General features: G+C 32.0%; 1 protein-coding gene across 2 annotated transcripts in view; it reads left to right on the top strand.

Moving 5' to 3' along the window:
- The window catches only part of LOC105322891 (active breakpoint cluster region-related protein), a 30,792-nt gene extending 10,149 nt beyond the window's left edge, over window positions 1-20,643 (top strand). Inside the window, exons 2-25 of one of the 2 annotated variants that reach the window (XM_011421793.4) lie at window positions 101-216; window positions 378-515; window positions 2,774-2,965; window positions 3,139-3,252; window positions 3,600-3,633; window positions 3,972-4,024; window positions 5,510-5,629; window positions 6,254-6,375; window positions 6,556-6,623; window positions 7,349-7,458; window positions 7,756-7,821; window positions 8,101-8,248; window positions 8,606-8,667; window positions 8,865-8,907; window positions 9,226-9,294; window positions 9,734-9,933; window positions 13,500-13,556; window positions 13,759-13,868; window positions 14,261-14,322; window positions 14,547-14,624; window positions 15,371-15,397; window positions 17,000-17,134; window positions 17,874-17,979; window positions 18,067-20,643. In XM_011421793.4, coding sequence (XP_011420095.2) covers window positions 101-216; window positions 378-515; window positions 2,774-2,965; window positions 3,139-3,252; window positions 3,600-3,633; window positions 3,972-4,024; window positions 5,510-5,629; window positions 6,254-6,375; window positions 6,556-6,623; window positions 7,349-7,458; window positions 7,756-7,821; window positions 8,101-8,248; window positions 8,606-8,667; window positions 8,865-8,907; window positions 9,226-9,294; window positions 9,734-9,933; window positions 13,500-13,556; window positions 13,759-13,868; window positions 14,261-14,322; window positions 14,547-14,624; window positions 15,371-15,397; window positions 17,000-17,134; window positions 17,874-17,979; window positions 18,067-18,313 — 2,477 coding nt within the window. In that variant the 3' untranslated portion in view covers window positions 18,314-20,643. The remainder of the gene's footprint in view (window positions 1-100; window positions 217-377; window positions 516-2,773; window positions 2,966-3,138; window positions 3,253-3,599; window positions 3,634-3,971; window positions 4,025-5,509; window positions 5,630-6,253; window positions 6,376-6,555; window positions 6,624-7,348; window positions 7,459-7,755; window positions 7,822-8,100; window positions 8,249-8,605; window positions 8,668-8,864; window positions 8,908-9,225; window positions 9,295-9,733; window positions 9,934-13,499; window positions 13,557-13,758; window positions 13,869-14,260; window positions 14,323-14,546; window positions 14,625-15,370; window positions 15,398-16,999; window positions 17,135-17,873; window positions 17,980-18,066) is intronic. The other variant, XM_011421794.4, reaches the window with a different exon arrangement.
- The last annotated feature ends 4,366 nt before the right edge of the window (window positions 20,644-25,009 follow it).

The following is a 25,009-nucleotide window of genomic DNA, read 5'->3' as shown; positions in this document are numbered from 1 at the left end:
AACCTTGAAAAAAAAAGAATAGGAAAAAGACTGATTGTGACATATCTCAAGGTGAGAGTCATTTGACAACAACTTTGATTTTTTTTTCTTGCCATTTCAGCTTATTTGGAGATGGAAGATGCAGAAAATACTCAGCCCAAGGATGATCCGGATGGGAGACCTTGTGTAACCGTGGAGGCTACTGGGCAGGACTCAGAGGACACCAGTGATACAGAGGTATATGTCTTAACAGAGGTAAAAGGGGATTTCTTGATCTTTCATAGAGGATTTGTTACAATACCTAAAAGCAATTTGATTATGGCATGTTGAATTTTAAAAAGAATTGGGAACAAAGTTAATTTTTTCAGAAAAATTTAAACATATTGATTTTGATTTAGTCTGAGCTGTCCAGGACAATGAGCGTTAGCAGTGCCCAAAGGGTTAGGGACCAGAAATTGCACATGAGAAAAATCCTTGTAAAAGGGATACTGGAAAGTGAGAGGACTTACCTGTCCCTGCTTAAAGACATAACAGAGGTAAGGAGGAAATGAAAATAAATGACTGATACTCAGATACTGAAAAGTGAGAAGACATACCAAGACATGGCAGAGGTAAGGAGAATGTGAAAATAAATGACTGATACTCAGATATTGCAAAGTGAGAGGACTTACAAAGACATGACAGAGGTAGGGAGAATGTGAAAATAAATGACTGATACTCAGATATTGCAAAGTGAGAGGACTTACAAAGACATGACAGAGGTAGGGAGAATGTGAAAATAAATGACTGATACTAGGATACTGAAAAGTGAGAGGACTTACAAAGACATGGCAGAGGTAAGGAGAATGTGAAAATAAATGACTGATACTCAGATACATGTACTGCAAATTGAGAGGACTTACAAAGACATGGCAGAGGTAGGGATAATGTGAAAATAAATGACTAATACTCAGATATTGAAAAGTGAGAGGACTTACAAAGACATGGCAGAGGTAGGGAGAATGTGAAAATAAATGACTGATACTCAGATATTGCAAAGTGAGAGGACTTACAAAGACATGACAGAGGTAGGGAGAATGTGAAAATAAATGACTGATACTCAGATATTGCAAAGTGAGAGGACTTACAAAGACATGACAGAGGTAGGGAGAATGTGAAAATAAATGACTGATACTAGGATACTGAAAAGTGAGAGGACTTACAAAGACATGGCAGAGGTAAGGAGAATGTGAAAATAAATGACTGATACTCAGATACATGTACTGCAAATTGAGAGGACTTACAAAGACATGGCAGAGGTAGGGATAATGTGAAAATAAATGACTAATACTCAGATATTGAAAAGTGAGAGGACTTACAAAGACATGGCAGAGGTAAGGAGAATGTTATACAAAATACACATAGGTAAGGAAAAACTTGGAGAACTTCCAGCTTATTGCCCACAGATATCACAGAAGCGTAAATAAACAACATGAACACATTCAGACATATACAGTGGACAGTGCATGTAACCACCACTTACCTCTACATGTAGGAGAGTAGCTTGCAGAGGTAAGGAATAAGAAGGATTTTTGAAAAAATTCACCTCTCCTGAATAGTCAAACAAATAAAATATATTTATTTTGGAATTGATGGAAAGGGGAGGGGGACTAGCAAGACTGGCTATATATTCTCTTCCTATTTAAAAGGTACCACAGAGAGATAAGGAAAATATTTACATATGTCAGGGGGAAAATCTATAGGAATCTCACTCTTGCTATGAAACTTGGAGACAGAACAGGACCAGAAATGCAAATAACTGTCAGTGATCAATTGCATAACTAATAGCTACATGTTATAGAATATGATTCACATATAGGCATGGTAGGGACAGATTAACAAGTGTTCTCCAAAAAACTTTGTTGTCTAAGAGTTCAAATCAAAGCACTTGTGTGCCAAGCCTCTTAAAATAAATACTGGTATAATTAAAATCATAATATTCAAGTTTAAAATATCAAAGATTCTTTTTTTCTCAATCAACTTATTAAATAGTACTTGAAGTAAATTATCAAATAAATCAGGAAATTTAACTCAGTGAGTCCTATTGTTAGCTAGTACATATACGATCTAGCTGTAGCACTAGTACAGTGTCCCTTAGTTTACAAACTTGAACAATTATGGTGTATTCAGAATATTAAAGGAATAAGGGTTTTTTTTTCAGGAAATATAAATATGTCCCACCCTGTTTTAATGCTCAAAAAACTTTTATTGTTATTAGTTTAATTTATAATAATGCAGCAAATTATACATAGTACTGGTGCTATTAGTATTACATTTATTTACTCAAACAATGAAATTTGAATGCTGCTGTGTTTTCTGTAGGTATAAAGATTGCAAGCATTGCAGAAGAAATTCATCATACCACATCAACTTGTTACATAATGTTTTCTGCTATAATAGCTAATCTCTATGAACATGTTCATATTTCTCAAGAAGGGAGAAAATACTCAGTGGATATCATTTTTATGTTCTGGTATTTGACTCTCACTTGTTTTTTAAACTTGTGTAATTTTTCAAATTTTAATTAAGGAATAATGCAATTTTAAGAAATGTTTAAAATCAAAATCAATATATTGGATTTTTTTGTCTTTTATTTTTTCATAAACATGTGTTATGTTGACTAGATGACTAGATGAACATCTCTGTCTCTCTCTTTCTCCCTCTCTCTCTCTCTTGTGTTCTACTAATGGACATTCAAACTGTCTTAAAGTCTTGCTGTAATTTGGTGGTTTTTTTTCTCCTCTTTTGATGACAGCTGAAAAGAAAGATTCAGAACCAGATAACGAACCTGCGGGAGACACCAGTGTGTTCAATGGAGGATGTGACCACCATGTTCTACCAGGTGGAGGAGATCCACGTCCAGCACAGTAACTTTGTGAGCAAACTCCAGGCCAAAGTGGACGCTTGGTCAGACACACAGAAAGTGGGAGATACGTTTAAAGAATTAGTGAGTTAAAGATTTTCATTTGGAAACCGTTCTCAAGCTCAAAAAGATTTCAGGATAATTATTTTTTGTAAGAAAAGGAAGCCATATCAGTAAAAGCTGATGACTAATTTACAAAATTTTGATTTTAACTTGCAAAATTAGAGGAGATATGAAGTGTTCAATCTTTTTTTTAGATTGTGTATTTCCCCATGTACATGAAATATGTCAATCATACGCATGAAGCAGCAGAATGTATACAAAAGTGTAGCAACAGTAACGAGGAGTTCCGAAAGCTTGTTACCGCTGTGGTAAAGTCAGCTATATCTGTTCATAATTACACATCACTCTCAATATGTCAAATTCAAATTATGCATGTCTGAAATTTTACTGTAGATAAGTCAAGTAATTTGAGTAGGGATAGACATTCATCTGTATATCTGAGTGTTCATTAAACCTTTAATATGCCAGCATAATCAAAAATTTTCATTGCATTTGTTTTCGTTTAATATTTTATTAAAGGAATATGTAGATCTATTCTTACTTTGCAATTGTATGTCTAAAGGGACCACTTATCTGTATCTTTATTGTATTGTCGATGATGGTTGAGCTAGACTGACAGTCATATTAACATTTTTTTCTCCCTCTTTTTCTTCAGAGATTGACTTTGGGAGGCCAGCATTCCCTTCAAGGTAATTCTAGAGACTACTAGCTCAAAAAATCCACTGCATAATCCACATATGTATTATCACATATATTACATAGACATTGCAATCACACCTACAATAAAGAGAAACTTGTAGAAGTATCAAACAGTTTGCACATGTACAAAGCACTTTCCCAATGTATGTATAACTGTTTAATATGTTCAGTCTTAGTAAAGTTCTCTTATTTCTCAATTGAAACAAAGCAGAACCCTATAGCTATACTTTCAATCTATAAGGACCTCTGCTGGTAGATTCTATAGCGCTCTTTTGAACTATCTAGCTGAGGTGGTGCTGTTTTATCTGATGTTTTGTTTTGTTTGTAGAACTTTTGTTTACCCCTGTACAGAGGCTTCAGAGAAACACTCTAGTCATACATGTAGGTATTAGATGAAAGCAGACAGCTTGAACTTTATAGCAAGTGTTATCCCAGTAGCAAAGATTGCATTGAGATATCTTAATTTTGCTCTAGAATTGATTGATCAACTCAATAAGTCTTAGTGGTATATCATGTTGTTTTGCATTGACTTTATTTGTGTGTATAAGTTTAAGTAGTGAAAGTCAAATGAAGTTACCCCATATGATATTGTTGGTTATGTGCAGATGTCCGATAGGCGTGGTCATAATGACACAAGGGAGCGTAGCTCCCGAGTGTCACAAGGCCATGCCCATCGGGAATCTGCACATAATCAATGATATTATATGGGGTAAGTTACTTGTACCTAGTTATAACAGTTTTCGAGGGTGCACTTTTCCGTAAACTAAATGGTACCAATGTGTTTGTAGTGTATGTATATTGTACTATGTGAATTTCTAAAATGATTTTCTATCACAGATAAACATTTAAAATTATTCTGTATTTTTAAAAAAAATTCATAGCTAAAGAATAGATTGACTGCTCAATGTCATATTTTTATTCGATATTTATTTATTTTCCAACTTCTAGTATCAATACTTGCTTCATAGAATTAAACTTATTAACACAATTTTATGTTTACAAACCCTTAGTTGTGCAATCCTTCTGCTGAAATTACTAGATTTAAATTGATGATGATATTGTTACTCTTTTTAAAATCCTATTTGATACTCTAGATCAATGATACATGTGTATATGTCTTTTAAAATGGCTGAATAAACATCTACATATATATACTTTAAAAAATCAACCAATAAGCAAGAAAAAAAATTTAGTTGAGAAATATATGTCGCAAAACCATGAAGAAATGTCAAATCTGATTGGCCGCAGCTAATCACCTTGTCCACAAAACAAGTTTTCTATTCAAACGCGTTCCTATCAAGTGATTGACTTTCTATAAAACCTTTCTACATGATACCCCTATTTCATCTTACACACCTTTTTCTAATTGTTTGCACACATGGAGAAGAATATTAAAATAGAGTCATATTGACAAAGCCATTGCCAATATTTTTTTGTCTCAAACTACAAATGAGATTTATTCGACGAACTTAGTTTGAGTCAGTTATTCATGTTGAGTTATTAACAATTTTAATTTGGAGGAATCTCTTATTGTAAGCGGTATCATGGACATGTTAGAACACATCATTATTGATGTTGTTTTTACCTGAGATAGTGGGCAGAGTTTTAAAAAAAGTGTTGGGTGCACAGATAACCCACACTTTTAACAATAGAAAACATGCCAAACTATGGTACAAAAATTCATTTCATGTATAAAAGTACATGTTTTTGTAAAATTTGTGAACATTTTAGATTGCTAGTAAAATTTTTCATTCTACAAAAAGGAAAAAGTAATGAATTTGGCATATTTATTAAAATAGTTACTAGAGATAATAAGAAGATTGATATGTAAAATAAGCTTTATTTGTTGCTGTGTGATACATATAGGACCTTCTGAAATATACGCCTGAAGATCATGAGGATTACAAAGTACTCATGAAGACTTTGGATCTGGCTGACCACAACCTGAAGAATTTTGCAACAAAACCAGATTCACAAGTCGCAAATGTAAGTCCTTTGCATCAGAATTGTTTGTGAAATCCTGGTCATTATAAGCAAAACCCAAACCAAACATTCCCAAGACTAAAATTAGCATGCTATTAAAGTGCTTTTTTAAATATCAAAATAATAATTGTATTTTGAAATGACGTAGAAGATGCATCGGCTGAACCTTTAATACCAGTGAGTAGTGTGGTTGATTAATGTAAATCATCGATCAATTTCCTTTTGACACAGAATTGCTCACATCACTGTTGCTAACTTGCTAACAAAGAGGAGGGTTAATGAAGGTGTTAATTGTAGAATTTAGAAGTAGAAAATTAAAAGAAATGATGTGTTTGTTGCAGTATGTTGAAAATTATAACAATATTAACTTCGATACCAGTCCATATATATAGGGATATAAAGTAACACACTTTGAAATTATTCTGAAATCTTGTTTTTGTTATGACATATATTATTGTCATAGAGTTAAAATGAAATTGATTTAAAACTTCTAACATTTATGAGATAATTTTATCATATGAATTCAAATAAAAGAATCAACCAACTTAAAGTACGGGTAAGATATGCATCAAATTATCAGTCTTTACCAGGCTTATCATATGACCTATTACCCAATCTACATTGCAGATTGAGGACCATCTAGTAAAGAGTGGCTTTGTAGTGGAGATGTTCGGAAATTCTAGAAAATTGAGATTCATGTTCTTATTCACAGATGTCCTTGTGTGTACCAAACACAAACAAAGTGGCAGGTGTGTGTGATAGGCCATTAAGTTGTCATTAGATATTTTAACCCCACATCTATAGTACTAGCATATTATTTGTTATTCTCAAAATATAACAAGGAAAAGGGTCTTTGGTTAACAGTTTCCTTATAATCTTGCAAAGCCGGACTAATCTTAAATTTAGTTAAATCAGAGCATATATTTCAGGAATCGTGTGAATGTATTTGAAGTGAAATGGTTCCTTCCTGTTCCCCAGATCAACATGGAAACCAAATGTAAGTCAACAAGCATGGATGTACACCTAAAATTTTATTAAAATGTATAACATTACAAATATTTTATTTCCATATTTGCGAAGGGAAGGTAGAGAAATTGGCCTTTATATGGCTAGTCGCAAGATTTGTTTTTCCTTCCTGGTTAGAAATGAATTTTGCCCAGAAATGGACATGACACACATCTGGATGTTAGGGTTGCTAGGCTGCTCTAATTTAACATGTAGAGTCACTTGATGCAGGAAGTTGTGCAGTTTATTTCAAGGCCCTGCTTTCCCAGTCACTCTATGACGGATGGAGGTGATAAAAGGAAATCCAAAACACTAAATGACTGTTAATGAAGTGAAAGGGGCTTGATTTAGAAAGAAGGAAAATGTATTAAGCTCACACTCTATAAATTTGTATTTACCAGTATTTGGCCTTTAAACAGATTTCCTTATTGCAAAGATTTCATATTTTCTCACTCTTAGCTTAAAATAGCTTTAGAGGTCACTGGAATGCAATTAAATTACTTAAATATAAAATACATGACAAACCAGTCTGTGGAATGTTGTATAATTCTGATTTCTTAGAAGTTAAGTAAAGACTGCATAATCTATCAACATCTATGTGATTCAAGATTATGATAGATCCTTTCCAGAATAAAGATAAAAGTCATGGTATTGATGTATGACAGCAAACAAAATTGACTACCAGTTGACATCTTACAGTGTTTGATCATTTTTTAGTGGACAAAGTGTTCCAAATCAAAGAAGATACCGAAAGCATGAAGAAGAAGATAGTCAGCCTAAAGGCTGAGTTACGAAAAGAGATGAAAATCCATGATGACAAAGGAGAGGTAAATATACATAGGAGAGTGAAATGGCTTATATGCTTATTAATTTACTACATATTGTATTCAATCAATGATTTATCAATCAATCATTATTAATCAGTCAAGCAAACAACTGCGAGATTTATTGATCACAGTAATAAGTTGATGACATAAGAATTGTTTTATGTCATTGAATGTGGAATGCTCTGCTATTGGATCTAAGCATTGAAGTTTTAAATAAAATTAAACTTAAGTTGAATATTTTGTGTGCATAAATGAAGATATTGCACAAATATTGTTTCCTGGTTTTTTTTTTTTTAGAGAACATCTTGGTTATCCTCTGGAACAAGGACCATGGAAAAATTGAAAAAGAAAATTGAAGAGCAGGTATGATTATTAAAAACGATATTTTCATTTTGTTACACAGTTAAAGCTGTATAAATTCAAGTGTTGGGAGGAGTATTTGGAGTTGGAATGATCAGTTTGATGTGATGAAAAATGAATGCCTGTCTGGACAAATGAAATGGAGTTTAGACACGATTTATACAGGTTTTCTTTGTGCATTGATGATAAACAAAGTCAACAGATTTTCCATTTCTTTTATTACCATGTTCCTCTTGTAAATCTTGAAATTTTCATTTGAAGAGGATTAAAATTGTCTTTTAGGAAGCTGCTTTAATCCTTGCATCACCTCATCTGCCATTACAATTCACAACAAGAGAGGACTCAAAAAATCACTGCATTCTGCTGTCTACGGATTATGAACGAGAGGAATGGAGGGATGCTGTACTGGCTCAACAGAACCACTATCATGGTAAGCTCCCAGCTATGTATCTACGCCAGGTCCAAAACACTCCACTTGTCAAAGTCCTTTAAAATGTAGACATTTCATGAATAACAACATTTTGATTTAAATCAAATTAATGAATTTTAATGTTTATTAACTAAAAGGAATGTGCCAGTAATTTGTAAATTTGACATGCTAGTAGAGCTTAGAGACAAATATCAAGGTATCTTCTTATTGCATGGGAAACTGTCGAACCATGAATTGAAAAAAAGTCCTACTAAGAAATGTGAAAAGGTGATTAAATTTAGAAAAATGTCAATAATTTAATTTACCGGTATTTTGAATTTTTGATTTATGTGCTAATTATTTGTCTTTTCTAAAAAGGTGGAATTATCAGGCAGCTAAGTGGCCATGATGTACAAGCGAAGATCAATGAGAGCAAACAGGTATGTGAACATTCCAATCATTGAAGAAAAAAACCTGTTACACATTGCTTTTAATGTAAAATCTAAACTGTGGTTTTGTTTGTCCTATTGTTTGACTGCAGAATATTGTATAGGAGCCTGTGAATGTATGTAAATGAAATTTTAATTAAATTTATAAATTCTGAAATTTTCAATCTCTTCTATTGCATCTTATTCAGCTTCCCCAAGTCAACAACATTGGGAGCGTTTTGATGAAGAAAGGTATGTCATATTTAATCAGAGACATAAATAACATTAATTAGTTATTTATGTCTCTGATTTTAATTAAGTAAAGCAACATAGCTGATTTATAAGGAAAATTAAAATCATTTAAAAAAAAACCCAGCCATTTCTTATCTTAATTATCTTATTGTTGATAAGGTTTAAATCAATTACCGTACCTCCTTGAACTTGTCTATCTAGACTAATTGCTTCATGACTTTGTAATATCTTTTCTTATCATGCATGTAAATATACATGTAAAAAACTATTAAATTTTCAAGTCAAGAATGTGACATGAGAACCAATTTTTTATTTCAGATGATGAGATGTTGAATGGGTCTCTAAATGTCACCATCCACAAGTTAGATGGACTGGAAAGTCCCTGTGGTATGTAGAGAAAGTTATGCAAATCATTTCATTACTATTCTTTTACTTTTGGTTAATTCAAAATCTGTTGAAGAAAAAAGAGCATAATGAAGGTTTTTGGGGTTTCTGCTTCCATGAATGCTTTTTAATGTCATCTTCGGGATGTGATGTATTGTTAATACCATAAAATAAACAGGTCAGTTTTTCCAGAATAATTCATATTGATGTCAATCTGTACCATATTGAAATGTTCATTCAATAGTCATTAAATTGGTATCCAAGCTTGAGTATGAAATTGGTTATTTTTTTAACCATTAACAAAGTTTCTTGTTAAGCTTTCCAGATTCAATAGTATTTAAAATCAAGTGTGTCATGAGCATGTGATCATTGGACATTGGACTGGCTATGTTCACACCAGTACTTTGATTTATATAAAGTAAAGCCCTCTCTTGGATTTCAGACACATATGTTCAACTCCATCTAGACTCCTATGGCTACTTCTTCATGCAAGCTAAGACCAGGCCTTGTGTTAACAGCACGGAGCCGAACTGGGACCAGGACTTTGAGCTGGAGCTGGAGGGATCACAGACCCTCAGGATACTGTGCTACACTGTCAACAGGGAGGGGGAGGATGAGCTGATCGGGAGGAGTGCTCTAGAGGTAGAAACCCTAACCACCGCACACACACACAATGTCATATCCCAAAATAAATTATGACTTGTGACATGATTTTTGTGACTTGTAATTTGTTACATGATAAAAGTGTGATTCAAGCAAACAAACTGATTTCTTTTATTGGAGAAAAAGTGATGCCAAACAGCACTCTGACACAAACCCAATTGGTTACTTATGAAATTTGTATAAACTCCAAAACAATATTAGTAGGGTGATTTAACCATGCATCGGACACATACCTTGGATCGGACAACTTTGTTTATAAATATACAAATAAATGTGCATGCGCTCATGTGTTGTTTCGTATATTCCTGAATTAGAACAAATGAACTTTATCATTATTAAGAATATGACAGTCACATTGTCAAAGAAATAGCAATATAGGCATCGTAAAATGACGTAAAATACGCCATTATTGAAAATTTAGTTACGAAGATTTTACACTAAAGCATTATTTGAATGTTGTGCGTTTGATTGTGAATTAGTGAAAATGCACTCTCTGCGTAAAATAATTAGAAGGAAGTAAGTTTTGAAACAAAATTTGATTAAAATAAGTCCAAGAAATTTGAACAGTTAATGTGAAGGTCATTATTGCACCATATGTACATTTCACCATGGATCGGACACAAATTAACCATGCATCGGAGGGTTTTCACTGCATGATTTCTAATAATAATATGGAGATTATGTGCCCATTCCTTGTGATATACTTTAAATGTGAAGTAAAATAAAAATTTTAAAAATAATTGATACAAACATTTCCTCAAACCACTTAAAAATCGAGTTTTACGGACACACCCTTTTTAGTCCAAAGTTCCTGTAGGAGCTGGCACGATAAAGAACCCCTTATAATAAATATTCCTTTAAACAGAAGCACTATAGTCTAAATTCCTATATGTAGATTTGAGGATTTACATTAAAAGAAATATGAATAGCAATTGAATAAATTAATATTTCCGAACCTTTGTATTTTTGCATTAAAACCAGAAAATGTTGTTATTTTTAATCTCTACTGCACTGCTATAGCTGTCCGATGCTTGGTAAATATTGTCCGATCCATGGTGAAATAGTTCAACACTTCATTGATTTGCTTTATTTTCTACATTTTTAACAATTTCACAATTTTTTCTCCAATAATTAAGCAATGGGAAAACCTGTAGCTTTTAAAACAAGTTTTATTTATATTTGGACGATATTTGATGCGTAAACAAAGGGAAAAATCCAAAGGTGTCCGATGCATGGTGAAATTACCCTATATCATTTTTAGCTCACCGGAGCTGAAAGCTCAAATGAGCTTTTCTGATCACATTTTGTCTGTCGTCTGTCTGTCTGTATACTTTTCACATTTTCGACATCTTCTCAAGAACTACTGGGCCAATTTCAACCAAACTTGGCACAAAGCACCCTTAGGCAAAGAGGATTCAAAGTTTTGAAAATTAAGGACCAATGCCCTTTTTCAAGGAGAGTTAATTAGGAATTATTGAAAATTTTTGAGAAATTTTCAAAAATCTTCATCTCAAGAACCATTTGGCCAGGAAAACTTAAACTTGTGTAAAAGCATGCTCAGGTAATGTAGGTCCAAAGTTGTGAAAATCATAACCCCTGGGGGTAGGTAGGGGCCACAAGGGGGGGGGGGGCGAATTTTTAAATAGGAATATATAGAGTAAATCCTTTAAAATCTTCTTCTCAGAAACTGATTCGTCAGGAAAGCTGAAACTTGTGTGGAAGCATCCTCATGTAGTGTTGATTCAAAGTTGTGAAAATCATGACCCCTAGGTTTAGGGTGGGGCCACAATAAGGAGGAATCGGAATTTTTTTAATAGGAATATATAGAGTAAATCTTTAAAAATCATCTTCTCAGAAACTAATCAGCCCGGAAAGCTGAACTTGTGTGGAAGCATCTTCAGGTAACAGGGCTCGAAGTTGCGACTAAATAGGTCACATATGCAATTTAAATTCAGGTTTTGCGACTTAAATTAAAAGCCAGTCGCCATTTGGTGACCAAAAATATCCGCCTGGTTCGTTTAAAATTTTTTTACACCGGGTTCAAAAATCTTTCAAAATGAACAAAATGGCGAACTATTTAAACAACGTGGCATGTTTCATCTATACATAGAAGAGACTTTGTCCAATGGAAGATTTATATGCAAAACTGCATGAAACAAATATGTTTAGTAACATTTGTGAGACTTTAACATAATGTGAAGGTAAACTTATTTTGCTACGCCAATGTGATAAAACTTCGTACGAGGTATTCCTTTTACGTATCCACTCAAAACAATGTACAATTTTGGAGATTTAGTAGACTCCCTAGAATCGATGTAAAAGAAAAACTACTAGTGTCAGAAAATATCATGTGATGTGTCATTTTTGACGGATATGACTGGATCGATGGAAATAATTTTTTTTTTGGCCAGATGTGAAACATGCAATAAATAAAAACCTTTTCAACAATATACTTCTTTTATTATTTTCTACAGTATATTTAAAGCTGAACACCGCTCATAAATAGGCACTGTCCGCCATATTTCTCTTTCACCACCGTTATCCCTACAACCCTTATATAATCTGCAGACCTGTTTACAGGTTGTATTTCGCTGTAGAGGTCTCACCTGTGTAGATGTACATCTTGCCTTGCCGTGTTACTTGGTCGCGATGAAATTATCAACTTCTACGCACTTTTTTCAAGCCAGGAGAATACTAACGTCAAATTAACTGGTCAAAATATAGTTTACAAACAGAATGTGCACATAAAATAAGAATTAATGCATAAAATCCAAAGACTACGAAAGGAATACTTCATTTCGGCCACAAGTTTCAGGTGTGCAATCGGGTGTAACGAAATCTAAGGGTTTATATACCAGGTACCTGTGTGACAGTGCCTATTTACAAGCGGTGTTCAGCTTTAATGTCAGAGAGAAAATATGCAGATATATTAATGCTACACAAAGTTTTACTACTAGCGACCTGAATTTGAAAATGACGAGTTAAATTCGAAGTAGGGTGTCATTTGGCGACTTTGTCCAAAAGTCTACCTTGAGCCCTGGGTAATGTATATTCAAAATTGTGAAAATCATGACCCCTGGGGGTAGGGTGGGGCCACAATGGGGGTAAAAATTTTATATATATATATTTATATATTATATAGAGTAAATTTTAAAAATCTTTTTCTCAGAAACTTATCAGCCGAGCGATTCTTTTAAATTGTGTAGGCTTTGGCCCCTTGACAATTCTTGGGCATCACAAGGGGTTCAGAGTTTGATGTAGGTTTATATCCCATATACATAAACAATTGTTTCAGATCTTTTTGAGAACTGCAATGCTCAACATGTGTTATGACTATAAAAAATAATCCTATCAGAAAAAGGACTATTGATAATAATAATATGAATATCCAAGGGGAAAAATGGATTTTTATATATACGGGATCTACATTTATTATACAACATTGTCCAGACAGTTTGTATTATGATTCCATTAAGCTGATTTCATCATACCTATGGTTCCTCAGGTGAGCAATGTGGCACATGGGCCTCTTGTTTTCTTTTCAGCTGAGCAGGGCTTGGCTGAGTAGCAGTTTCAAAGAGCAGAAGATAAGCATGAACACGGTATATATATCATTATTTTCATGAAAACATTCTTTCATCAATTAATTCATGGAAATGTTAGTGTAAATACCAGTCAGATAAATGGATGTTGTGTCAGATACTAATTAGGGATAGCAACATACAATGTACCAGTACACTAGCTTTGAGCCCAAGAGTTCAAATGTTTATCAAGCATGATACATTGAGATGTTTTTCCCTACAGTTATCTCTGATGATCTCAGTCAGGCACACTCCAGCCACCAAAACTCTCAAGAGGTCTCCCTCCAAAATCCAGGGGGGACTATTTGGAACAAAGATTGGAATAGTCTGCAAGTAAGATTCGATTGGTTAAAGACTATTATGAACAGTCATGTTATAAAAATTCATTAAATAAATGTGATATTTAATTTATCATAAGGATCAGTTTGTAAACTTATCACAGAAGTGAACACAACAAATATTCATTAATGTAATATCAATTTTTGATTGTCATAATTAAGATCTGATTGGCTTTGTTCTCAGTTTTTATATTTTAATACACATTTACTTAATATAATTATTCATCAGTGTTGATGAAGAGAATTCTATGACAAGTAAATGAAATGTGATCAAGACTCTTGCATGATGACATTGTAACTCTATAACATGCTGTATGCTGTAACTTACTCAGACGATGATGTGATGTTGAAATGCTTAAAATCCATTGACGTTTTTTTTTTTTAAAGTCGTGAACGAAAAACAATTCCAAGTTTTGTCACCGCATGCATAAAGGAAGTTGAGGCTAGAGGCAAGTACAGGCTACTTAAGACTTGTTGATTAGATTGGTTAACAATTCTTTTTGATACATGTTCAATGTTCAAATTTAAGTTTTGAGAAAACTTATACTACAATGCAAAATATTTCCCAAACCTGGATAGGCAAAGAGATAATTTGGTAATAAAGGTTTGAACTGTTCACAGAACATTAGAAATTGTTTGGATAGGTGATCAATTTGCTTTGTGTTTTTTAAAGGGATGGAGGAAATTGGAGTGTACAGAATATCTGGAGTGACCTCTGAGATCCAGAGGATCAAGAAAGCCTTTGACAAAAGTAAAACATTTATTCTTTACAAAGTTTACATATACCAAACAAAACACAGCAGTTTGGGGATCTCTTCATCTCTGCAGTTGGCCTTCTTCTTGTTTTTACTTTCAAATACAGTACAATGTCATGCGTAGTTCTAGATAAAATTAAGAAGTAAATATATTTATATAAATACAATGTATAAGAATAATAGGTTATGGTATATTAATGGTATATTATTGTAAACTTCACGAACATAATGATTAATTGAATAACATGCCAACTATATGAATAATTCAGTTATATAGTGGACTGTACATGTTTTTATGTCTGTACTATTGCTTACCAGGTATACATGTATTACATGTGTATTTAATAATCTACATGTATGATATTCTGATAATGCAGCTACATTTCTCCATAAACTATATATAAAATACACATATAACATTGTAAATATTTGAACACAGTGTCTTTCAATGGATTTTGAATCTTTAAAATATCTATGGTATATTTTCTAAATTACCCATTGAAGGTATGAAATTCAATATCAACATTTAGGTTGTAATGCTTACATATATATATGTGTAATTAAAAGAAAATACAAAGACATTATATATATATCATATGCTCCCAGAGACAAATATAGAAAATCAGTTTCAGAAGTTGTGGATTAAATTTGATTGGATTTGTTTACATGTACACTGTGAGTGTGTAGTATGAAAAATATATATATCCACTTATAAGCTGACCACACTCTCCACCATTTTCAGATTTAGACAGTAAATGGGTGCCAGTCTGTAAATATCTTTCTTTTTTATGTCTTATAATATCTACAATTAGCTGTTCAGTGAATGCTCCTATGTCTGACGGCAATCACAGGCTTCAATAATCACATCATTGCTACTGTGCATTTGACTTTTGTATGAATGATGGAGTTAGCTTGCTTAGAGTTCAATGTTTCTGATAGACAACTCATAATGATTATATCTTTATCATGGAGAAACGATACACCTTCATGATAACTGTAGTGAGGTTAGAAAGTCAAATTATGGTTTTAAAATTCACTAAATAGAGAAGAGTATTTGTTGGATTTTCCATTTATTATGTACGTTGTGATGGAACATTAACTATGCAAACATAGCTGGTGGGATTTGGACCCTTTTAACATTATCCAGCAGTATTACCTGGTACTTTGTTTTTCTATATCAGCTGGTTTTCAGATGCAATTACTTATACATGTAATCACTTTACCAAAATAGTATCTAAAAATATACCATTTCATTTGATGTCATATTTTTGTATTGTACATGAAGAATTTCAACATTGTTGAAATCATCCAATCATCAGATGTAAATCACAACTTTCATAACATGCCTTATTACGTATACAGTATATATATTTTTTAATTGTATATATATATATATTTTTTTTCTGCATCTCCATCTTGTTATTGCTTTTTTTCTGTCATGTACCCGTAAATCAATTCTTCAGGGACATATGAGCACATGTACATGTATATTGGCGAGCATGATTTTCAGACAGCAATTTTCACGGCCTAAAACAAAAGGAATCTATTAAATACTGGTACTGTTATAAATACAAAATTAATAATTTTTTCAACACATTTTAGAGATATGAGACCCAAAATTGACATTTTATCATCATTTGTAGTCTTTTGATCAATACGGATATGTATTCTAATTCTAGGGTTGGAATTAAAGAAATTTGTTATATACATGCATTTGTTAAAAGAAAACAAACATTTTAGACTCTCTCTAAAATAAATGTACTTTGATCCACTTTGCCACTCGAGTTCTTTTGCCTTCTTTAACTATCTAATTCTTCCAGCTTCTAATGTGAGAAAATTGTTTAACCAAAATAAACTTCAAAAAAGAAACTTGAGATTTGAAGGATTTCGTGTTATAGACATGCAGGTTTCTAGGAGTGTCATGCCGGATGAGACGTGTACATATTTGTTATCATGGTGTAAAACTGACAATATTTTAATGAGGTTTTGAATGAAGAAAAATAAATCTAAAACTAATGCATTATGTATAATCTGATAGTGTGTAATGTTCAGTAGATAGATGAATGAAAGCTCTGATTTGATAAACATTAATTGGCAGTGTGTGTATTAAAAGGAAAGTTTTGTAACCAATATTCATTATGTTATTGCAAATCAACATTGTGTGCATGTTTTCTTTAATTATACATATAAATATGTGTAGTGCTCTGTGCATTGTATAACATGGATTGTGCTTTAGGTAGTAAATCAGAATGTTGCCTTTTTATTTAATACTGACTAATAACTATATATAATTAATAGATCTATTATCTCATCATCACATGATATTCAAGCTATTTCAAGTTTCTTATAATCAGTATCTTTTTGTTGATAGATTTGAAGGCTGGGGTTAATCTCCTTGGAGACAGTGATATTCATGCTGTGACTGGGGTTCTCAAATTGTACTTCAGGGAGCTCCCAGAGCCTCTCTTTTCTGAGGCCAGCTACAAGCAGTTTGTAGATTCAATCGGTATGTACACTACCTCGGGTACTGAGAGTAATATCTCTAACTATATTTGTTTGAAAGATTCATTGATTTCTACGTACATGTTCTTTGGAACATGGTTTATCACAGCACAACTATTTTTGGCTCACTTCAGCTGGAAGCTAAAGTGAGCTTTTCTGATCACCTTTTTTCCGGGTCTTCATCTGTCAATCTGTAAATGCTTTACATTTTCAACCTCTTCTTCATTACCTTGTTCAATAATTGCCACAAAGTAAATGTTTTTCAAGTAATTCTTTCAAATAACATACCAGGCCTCTTTCAAAGGAGAGAATGAAAATAGGGTCGAATATGTTTTAAAAACCCATTTCTCAATAACCAAATAGCTTGTAATATCAAAACTATTTTGTTTAAATTATGTCCCCAGGGGCTAGGAAAGGGGCCATTGGAAGCTAGAAAAATTAAGACATGTCATTGATTGTTTTGTATACAATAAAGCTTAGTTAGCATTATACTTTCATCTGATGATATTTGTTGCTCAGGTGAGCAATTGGGGGGGGGGGGGGGGTCATATGCTTAGTAAGTTTTGCAATCACCAAACAGCTAGGGTCATTAACTATCTTATTTTCCACTCAGAAAATTCCTCTCTGATTCTATACAGTATGTAACTTTTGGATGGGTCACAAAAATTACCCACAAGAGTATGTCTGTCATACCACAGCTAGGAGGAAAGTTGATTTTACGTCACTGGATTTCTACTTTTCAGGTTTGCACGATGGAGATGCTAAAGAAAAAGTCTTTCTTCAACTGCTACATGACCTACCGAATGAGAACTATTACTGTATTGTGGCCATTGTGGAGCATTTAGTCAGGTATCTCAAACCAGTACAGTAAATAAATTTGAACTCATGACATATAATTATATGTGCCTCAAAATAATTCTTACATATTCGTTACAGAGTCAGTAAACATGAGGATAAGAATAAGATGTCCCTCAGTAACCTGTCTACAGTGTTTGGCCCCACTCTGCTCCACCCAGCAGTCAGTGACCACCAGACCCCCTCCCAGCTGATGCAGGACGCCCAGGACGTGTTCCTACAGGCAGGGGTGCTCTATTTCCTCCTGCAGCTAGCAGCCAGCGGGCGGAACATCCGACGATGCGAGTCCTCCACGATTGAAATGCACGGAGATGACAGACTGGTGTAGAAGAGTGGATGACATGGGAGTGTAGTATTACAGATAGAGAGAAAAGGGTGGATCAGTGGAAGATGAAAGTTAATAAAATTACCAGTAATGTAATTGATGAATATGTTTAAAATCTTATGTTATTGTATAAAGTACATGTTTATTGTATTTAAAACTTGATCTGGAAAACCATCAGTTTGTTGAATTTTCTTTTTGAACAGTAGAGAACATGCAGTTTGAATTGGAAATTATCATTGTCTTTCATTTTGTTTATAAAACCATGACATTTGAAAAAAAAAATGAAAAGACAATCTATAATATATGAACTATGCAACCCCATATTGGGAGTTCAATAATGGTGCTTTTAGGTGTGGATGTAAATGATGTCAATTTATTCATAAAGTTTTGACTTATTCCCCCCCCGCCCCCCCCCCCAACCATTTCTTTTATTCCATAATATGCAAAATCCAGTATTACATTGTAAAAGAATTATAGAGGCATCTTGGATATTATGTTGAGTATCATCTATCAATTTTTGAGAGAGAGAGAGAGATTCCAACAAAACCAAGTATATGTACTGGTAGTTGAAATGAATCTCGGGTGTGTGTGTGTATATATATATTTGCCTTCGTAGAATCAATGCCCGTCAAAAACCTTTACCAATATGTACCATAAGGAACATCAATGCTGTAAAATTTTATCATGAGTATAAATTTAAACATGTATATGTGTGTGTTGTTTATAGAAAATTCATTAATTTTGATAACTATTTTAAAAGGAATTATTTTTTTAATTTATTAACAAAAATCTGATGGACCAGATTTGCATGTTAGGTATAGTGTTTCATAGTAGTAAAAAAAAATGGAGAATTAATATCAGTGGACCATGGTACTATATTGGATTTTTTTCTCCAGTTTGTATATATATATATATATATATATATTGCCATAGAGATATTGGTTAATGTGTAAAGTTAAAACCAACGTCAAACAATAATACATTAGAGTTTAAACAATATTTCATATCAAGATAAGATAGGATCGGACAGCAGGCATGGCCTATTTTTGTCCTCTCCTTACAATAGTACATGTATTGACATGCAAAGGAAACCAAAATGTTTTGCTATATGAATATATATGTTCTTACCATCATTGTTACAAAAATGATCCTGATTTTTATGTTTGATTTATCAGGGTATGTAAATGTATTGATGTAGACAGTACATTTATCTTATTTGTGCAATACATGTATGTGATCATCAGGTTCATATCGAAAAATATGTAATCCAGGTTTAGAAGGTTCATGATTTTTTTTTTCATTTCTGATTTTTTTTTTACTATTAATAGCAATTATCCATAATTTATGTGAATCAGAAATAGTTGATAAAATGACCACCATAGAACTACGGTATTTTAATGCTCCATTTTCATGCATGAATAGTTTTGGTTTTTTTTTTCAATCTTCAAATAAACTTAAGATATATACAGAAAAAAGGCTCTGATTGGAGAGTTCCTTTCATAGAGTGGAAAATATCAGTAGAGGATCAGTATTTCTATATTAATAGGCAAGAATTCGGTATAATTTCTATAGTACTGTTGTGTTTTCATAGGCATATCATATCAAACAGTGCTTAAAATTTTTTGTTTAAATTATATTTAAACTACTTATTCTCACAATAATCAAAATTTAATGGCTATATACATGTACCTGTATGTGTACCGTAAAAATATTAGGGTGTTTCATATCAAGAATGGCAAAAGTTTTTTTTTTTTTTTCAAATTTGCATTTAGTAATACATGTATTAAATAATCGCCATTAGTAAAAAAAAGAATCTGTTTAAATTGCATTACATATCCTATTTACAGAACATGTGTGTAAGATGTATGCATTATACTATTTAATGTAATTTTCAAAACCATCAGCTGTAGAATTTTTATTCATTTTTCCCCTGTTTATCTCACACTCATATCATTGTAGTGAACTATAGGAGACTTGTTAAATGGATGTAGCCTAAACATGTTATGTACTGTAATATATAGATATATTGAGTCGTTCTTAAGAAAGTCGCTTTGGTGTCTGTTGATTTTGTTATTCAATTGTTAATTTTGCACAACTGTCAATTGATTTTTAATTGTTATTTTATGATAAGAATGTTCATGTGAAAGCCGATCTTTGGAGCCTCCCATGCTATATGTAATGTAGATATTAAAGTTTGATGTTGTTCCATCTATCCTTTATGTCTTTTCTATAAAGGAGCTTTTGTATCGGGGTTTCTTTGTCTGATAAGCTTTAACTGTATCAGTGTTTTGTGACGTATTATAAACATCAAATATTAAATTGATAATGTTAAATGTTGTTATCTTGTTCTTTCTCAATTTGACAATTAAACCTTAACTCATGAAACCAAAACAAAACAAAAAAATAGCGTCGAACAACGTAATCTCCATTGATCTCGGTTACCCTGTAAATTTTATTATGTTACTTAATCACAAAATGACCAATGGAGCCATATTGTCCTAACACCAGAGCCCTATCCCCTCCCCGATCCTGGGACCAATTATGGTAAGTTCTTGCCCAATCCTTCCTAGGCAATGTTGGTAACGGTAGATAACTCTAAAATGTATACGTGAGATTTGTTTTAAAAGACATGTTCACGATTTGCAAAAAAAATTATTTTTTCCATTTTTCAATATTATTGTCTATGCTTCACTAAGATATTTCTAACGGATAACCAAAATCTGATTGGCGAGAGTTAAATTTCTCGTGTCTTGTTTTGGTTTAAGCGCTTTATTGTTTTTTCAATTTGCAGACTTTATGACTTTGTGATTTACATTACAAATTATATGCCATTAGATATACCTTAGTTAAGCAGAATAGTTAAAATTTAATACATTATATTATTTTTTACTTAAATGAATTTATAAAAGGGAAAGGTTTTTGGAAATTTAATAATTCACTCCTAACCGATAAAGACTACATCAATATCATTAAAAAATTACTAAACAACATAATATGTCAATACTCATGCCATGTATATAATAAAGAAAGTATCAGTACAATTAGAAATGAAGATCTCTGCCTTACAATTAATGATCAATTATTTCTTGACACATTACTTATGGAAATTAGGGGCAAAACAATTTCTTATGCTAGTTACAAAAAGAAAAAACAAAATCAAAGAAAATTAAAACTGGAAAAAGAAATAACTGAAATTGAGCAAAACTTAACCCAAAACACAATTGCCGAACTTAATGAGAAACAGAATGAATTAGAGCAAATTAGGAGTAATATATTAAAAGGACAATGTATAAGATCCAAAGCTAAATGGATTGAAGAAGGAGAAAAACCCACCAAGTATTTTTTGAGTCTAGAGTCGAGAAACTATATTAGCAAACAAATTCCAAGAATACAAAAAGATGACGGGTCAATTATTACCGACCAATTCAAAATTCTAAATGAAATTAAAATGTTTTATGAAAATCTTTATAGAAAAAGAGAGACTATTTATACAGAGGATTTCCGATTAAAATTAAACAAATTTAATGTAACAAAGTTAACAAAAGAAGAATCTGATAGTTTAGAGGGACCAATAAATAATACTGAAGTCTATAATTTTCTGAAAAAAATGAAGAATGACAAAAGTCCCGGCCCAGATGGTTTCACCTGTGAATTTTTTAAGTTTTTTTGGAAAGACATTGGTGTTTTTGTGACTAGAGCTATTAATAATTCTTATGAAATAGGTCAATTCTCAGACCATAATAAACTTGGTATAATTACTTGTATACCAAAAGCAGGAAAACCTAAACAGTATTTGAAAAATTGGCGCCCTATTACCCTTTTAAATGTTGTCTATAAAATAGCATCAGGATGTATAGCAGAACGTATTAAAGTACACTTAGATAAACTAATAAATACAGACCAAACTGGGTTCATTAAAGGAAGATTTATTGGAGAAAATATAAGACTAATCTATGACATTATACAATATACAGATTATAAACAAATTCCTGGACTGCTTATGCTAATAGATTTTGAAAAGGCTTTTGACACAATTTCCTGGGAATTTATCAATCAAACATTAGATTTTTTCAACTTTGGTAATAAGCTCAAAAAATGGATTAATACATTTTATAAAGGAATAAAGTCATGTGTTTTACAGAATGGGCTCAGCTCAGATTACATATACCCTCAAAGAGGTTGCAGACAAGGAGACCCTATATCGCCCTATCTCTTTCTCCTATGTGCAGAAATTCTTGGAATAATAATTCGAAATAATAAAGACATAACAGGTATTAAAATTGGAAATGTAGAATATAAGCTGTCCCAATATGCAGACGATACATCCCTTATTTCTGATGGCTCTCCCCTAACACTTGATGGCATTCTAAGAGAATTAGACTTCTTTGAAAATATATCTGGTCTTAAAATTAATTTCCAAAAAACAAAAATGGTATGGATAGGTAGCAAAAAATTTTCTAAAGATGTTTTTCACCATACTCGATGGAAGCTAGACTGGAACAACACAGCATTTGACCTTCTCGGAATTAAATTTTCAATTAACCTTGAAGAAATGTCCGAGCTAAACTATTCTCCTAAATTATCAGAAATCAATAAAATAATGAATCAATGGAAACATAGAAAGCTAACACCGATAGGGAGACTTAAAATAATAAAATCATTAATTATACCAAAATTAAATCACTTAATATTAAGTATACCCAATCCAGATACAAACTTGATAAAAAAATTGGAAAACGATTTGTACCACTTTCTATGGGGATGCAACATGCATAAAATAAAGAAAAACACTGTAATACAAGATTATAAATATGGAGGGCTAAAAATGATTGATTACCCAGAATTTATCATTGCCCTTAAATCCAGCTGGATAAAAAGATTAATTAATTCTAATGCAAAATGGGTAAAACTTTTAGAAACAACCTTAGAAATTGAAATATCTGATTTATGGAAAAGAGGATTAGATTTTACTTTTGAAATGATTAGAAAAATACCAAATCTATTTTGGAAAGAAGTGTTACTTAGCTGGGCAAAAGTAATAAAATCAACAAGTAAACAAACTGAAAAACAATTTAATAATGAACTTTTATGGGACAACCCAAACATTCTGATAGGAAATTCCTCAGTATTTTTAAAAAAATATTTTAGAGTAGGGTTTACACTAACTAGTGATCTGTTTGACTGTAATGGGAATTTTCTTAGCTTAGAAATACTAAAAAACATGAAAGTGAATACAAATTTTATTGAATATGCAGGTCTAAAAAAAGCTGTAAAAAAACACATAGATAATACAGATATGAGCAAAGAACATGGACCTAAGATTCCAAACTCTATTTATCTTTTTTATAGGAATACAAAAGGATGTAAGGAAATGTATAACATTTTAATCGAAAATAAAAAAGAACCGATAACATCATCAATTAGATGGAGAGATCTTGGAGAAAATTTCACCGATTTAGAATGGAATAGAATCTACTGTCTCTGTTTTAAAGCGGTCCAAGAAAGTAAACTCAACTGGCTTCAATATCAAATTTTACATAGAATTATACCTACAAATTATTATCTGCACAAGTTGAAATTAATTGATTCTCCCTTATGTAGCTTCTGTAAAACAAATATTGAAACAATTGATCATCTGTTTTATGAATGTTTCTATGTAAAAGAACTATGGTGTAATATTGAAGAATGGTTTTTAAATCAATTTGATATTTCCATAGTTTTTGATAGGAAATCTGTTTTATTTGGTAAATTTCTAAAACAAAGCATCTATAAAATGTATAATTTAATATTGATGGTTATTAAATGGTATATTTTTGCTACCAAATATAACAAAAACCCTCATCTAAGTTTTGAATTAGTAAAACAAATAATAAAAAAACAGGATTCTGCTTGAAAAATATATGCTATTGAAAAACTGTAGATACTCAGATTATGAAAACCACTGGCAAACAATTTGTGAGAAATTATAACAAGTTTTAGGACATCTGTGATTGCTTAAACTATTTCTTTCTTTTTTTAAAATTATATTGACTTGAACAAATATATTGATAATGTACCCCCCCCCCCTTTTTTTTTCTTTTGTATTTTTGTATCTTCTTCTGTATCTCCCTTTTTCTCTTTTCATTTACTGCTATCATCTATTTATTTTTTATTTATTTTTTTTCAAAAAAACACGTTTTTACACTACACGGCTAATATGTTTTCTTTAGATTAATAAGTTATTACAATATGTAGAATCTTGAAATGTATGAAATATGTCTGAAATATGTGTGTATGTGGATTTATGTGTAAACAAAAATAAAAAAATTAAAAAAAAAAAAAAAAAAAAATATTATTTTTTACTTAAATTGTGATCGCGCGCCGTTTAAAATGGTTTCTAAAAGTATTGTGATCGCTCGCTTTTTATGTAATGGTTTCTTAAAGTAATGCGTAAAAGTTAGCAATTTTTTTTCTTCTAAACTACAGACTATGAAGTCACTATTCAATAACTTTAATAATAGGTTTATGGATTTAATGTGTTATGATTTCAAACAATTAAATTGCTAGGAAATCACAAAATGATCAAAAGTGGGTTTTTTTTTTCATTTGCTTAAAATTTTCAGGTACGATTTATCATTGCATTAAAATAACTCGGCCGTGACGACTTCATTAAATACCTGTTAGCCCCGCCTACTGAGGTTAAAAATAACTTGTTGGAAA

Source organism: Magallana gigas, chromosome 3 (genome assembly GCF_963853765.1).
Source record: "Magallana gigas chromosome 3, xbMagGiga1.1, whole genome shotgun sequence".
In the NCBI taxonomy this organism is placed as follows: Eukaryota; Metazoa; Mollusca; class Bivalvia; order Ostreida; family Ostreidae; genus Magallana; species Magallana gigas.
Note: the sequence above shows the minus strand (reverse complement) of the source record. Positions and strands in the feature narration are given on the sequence as shown.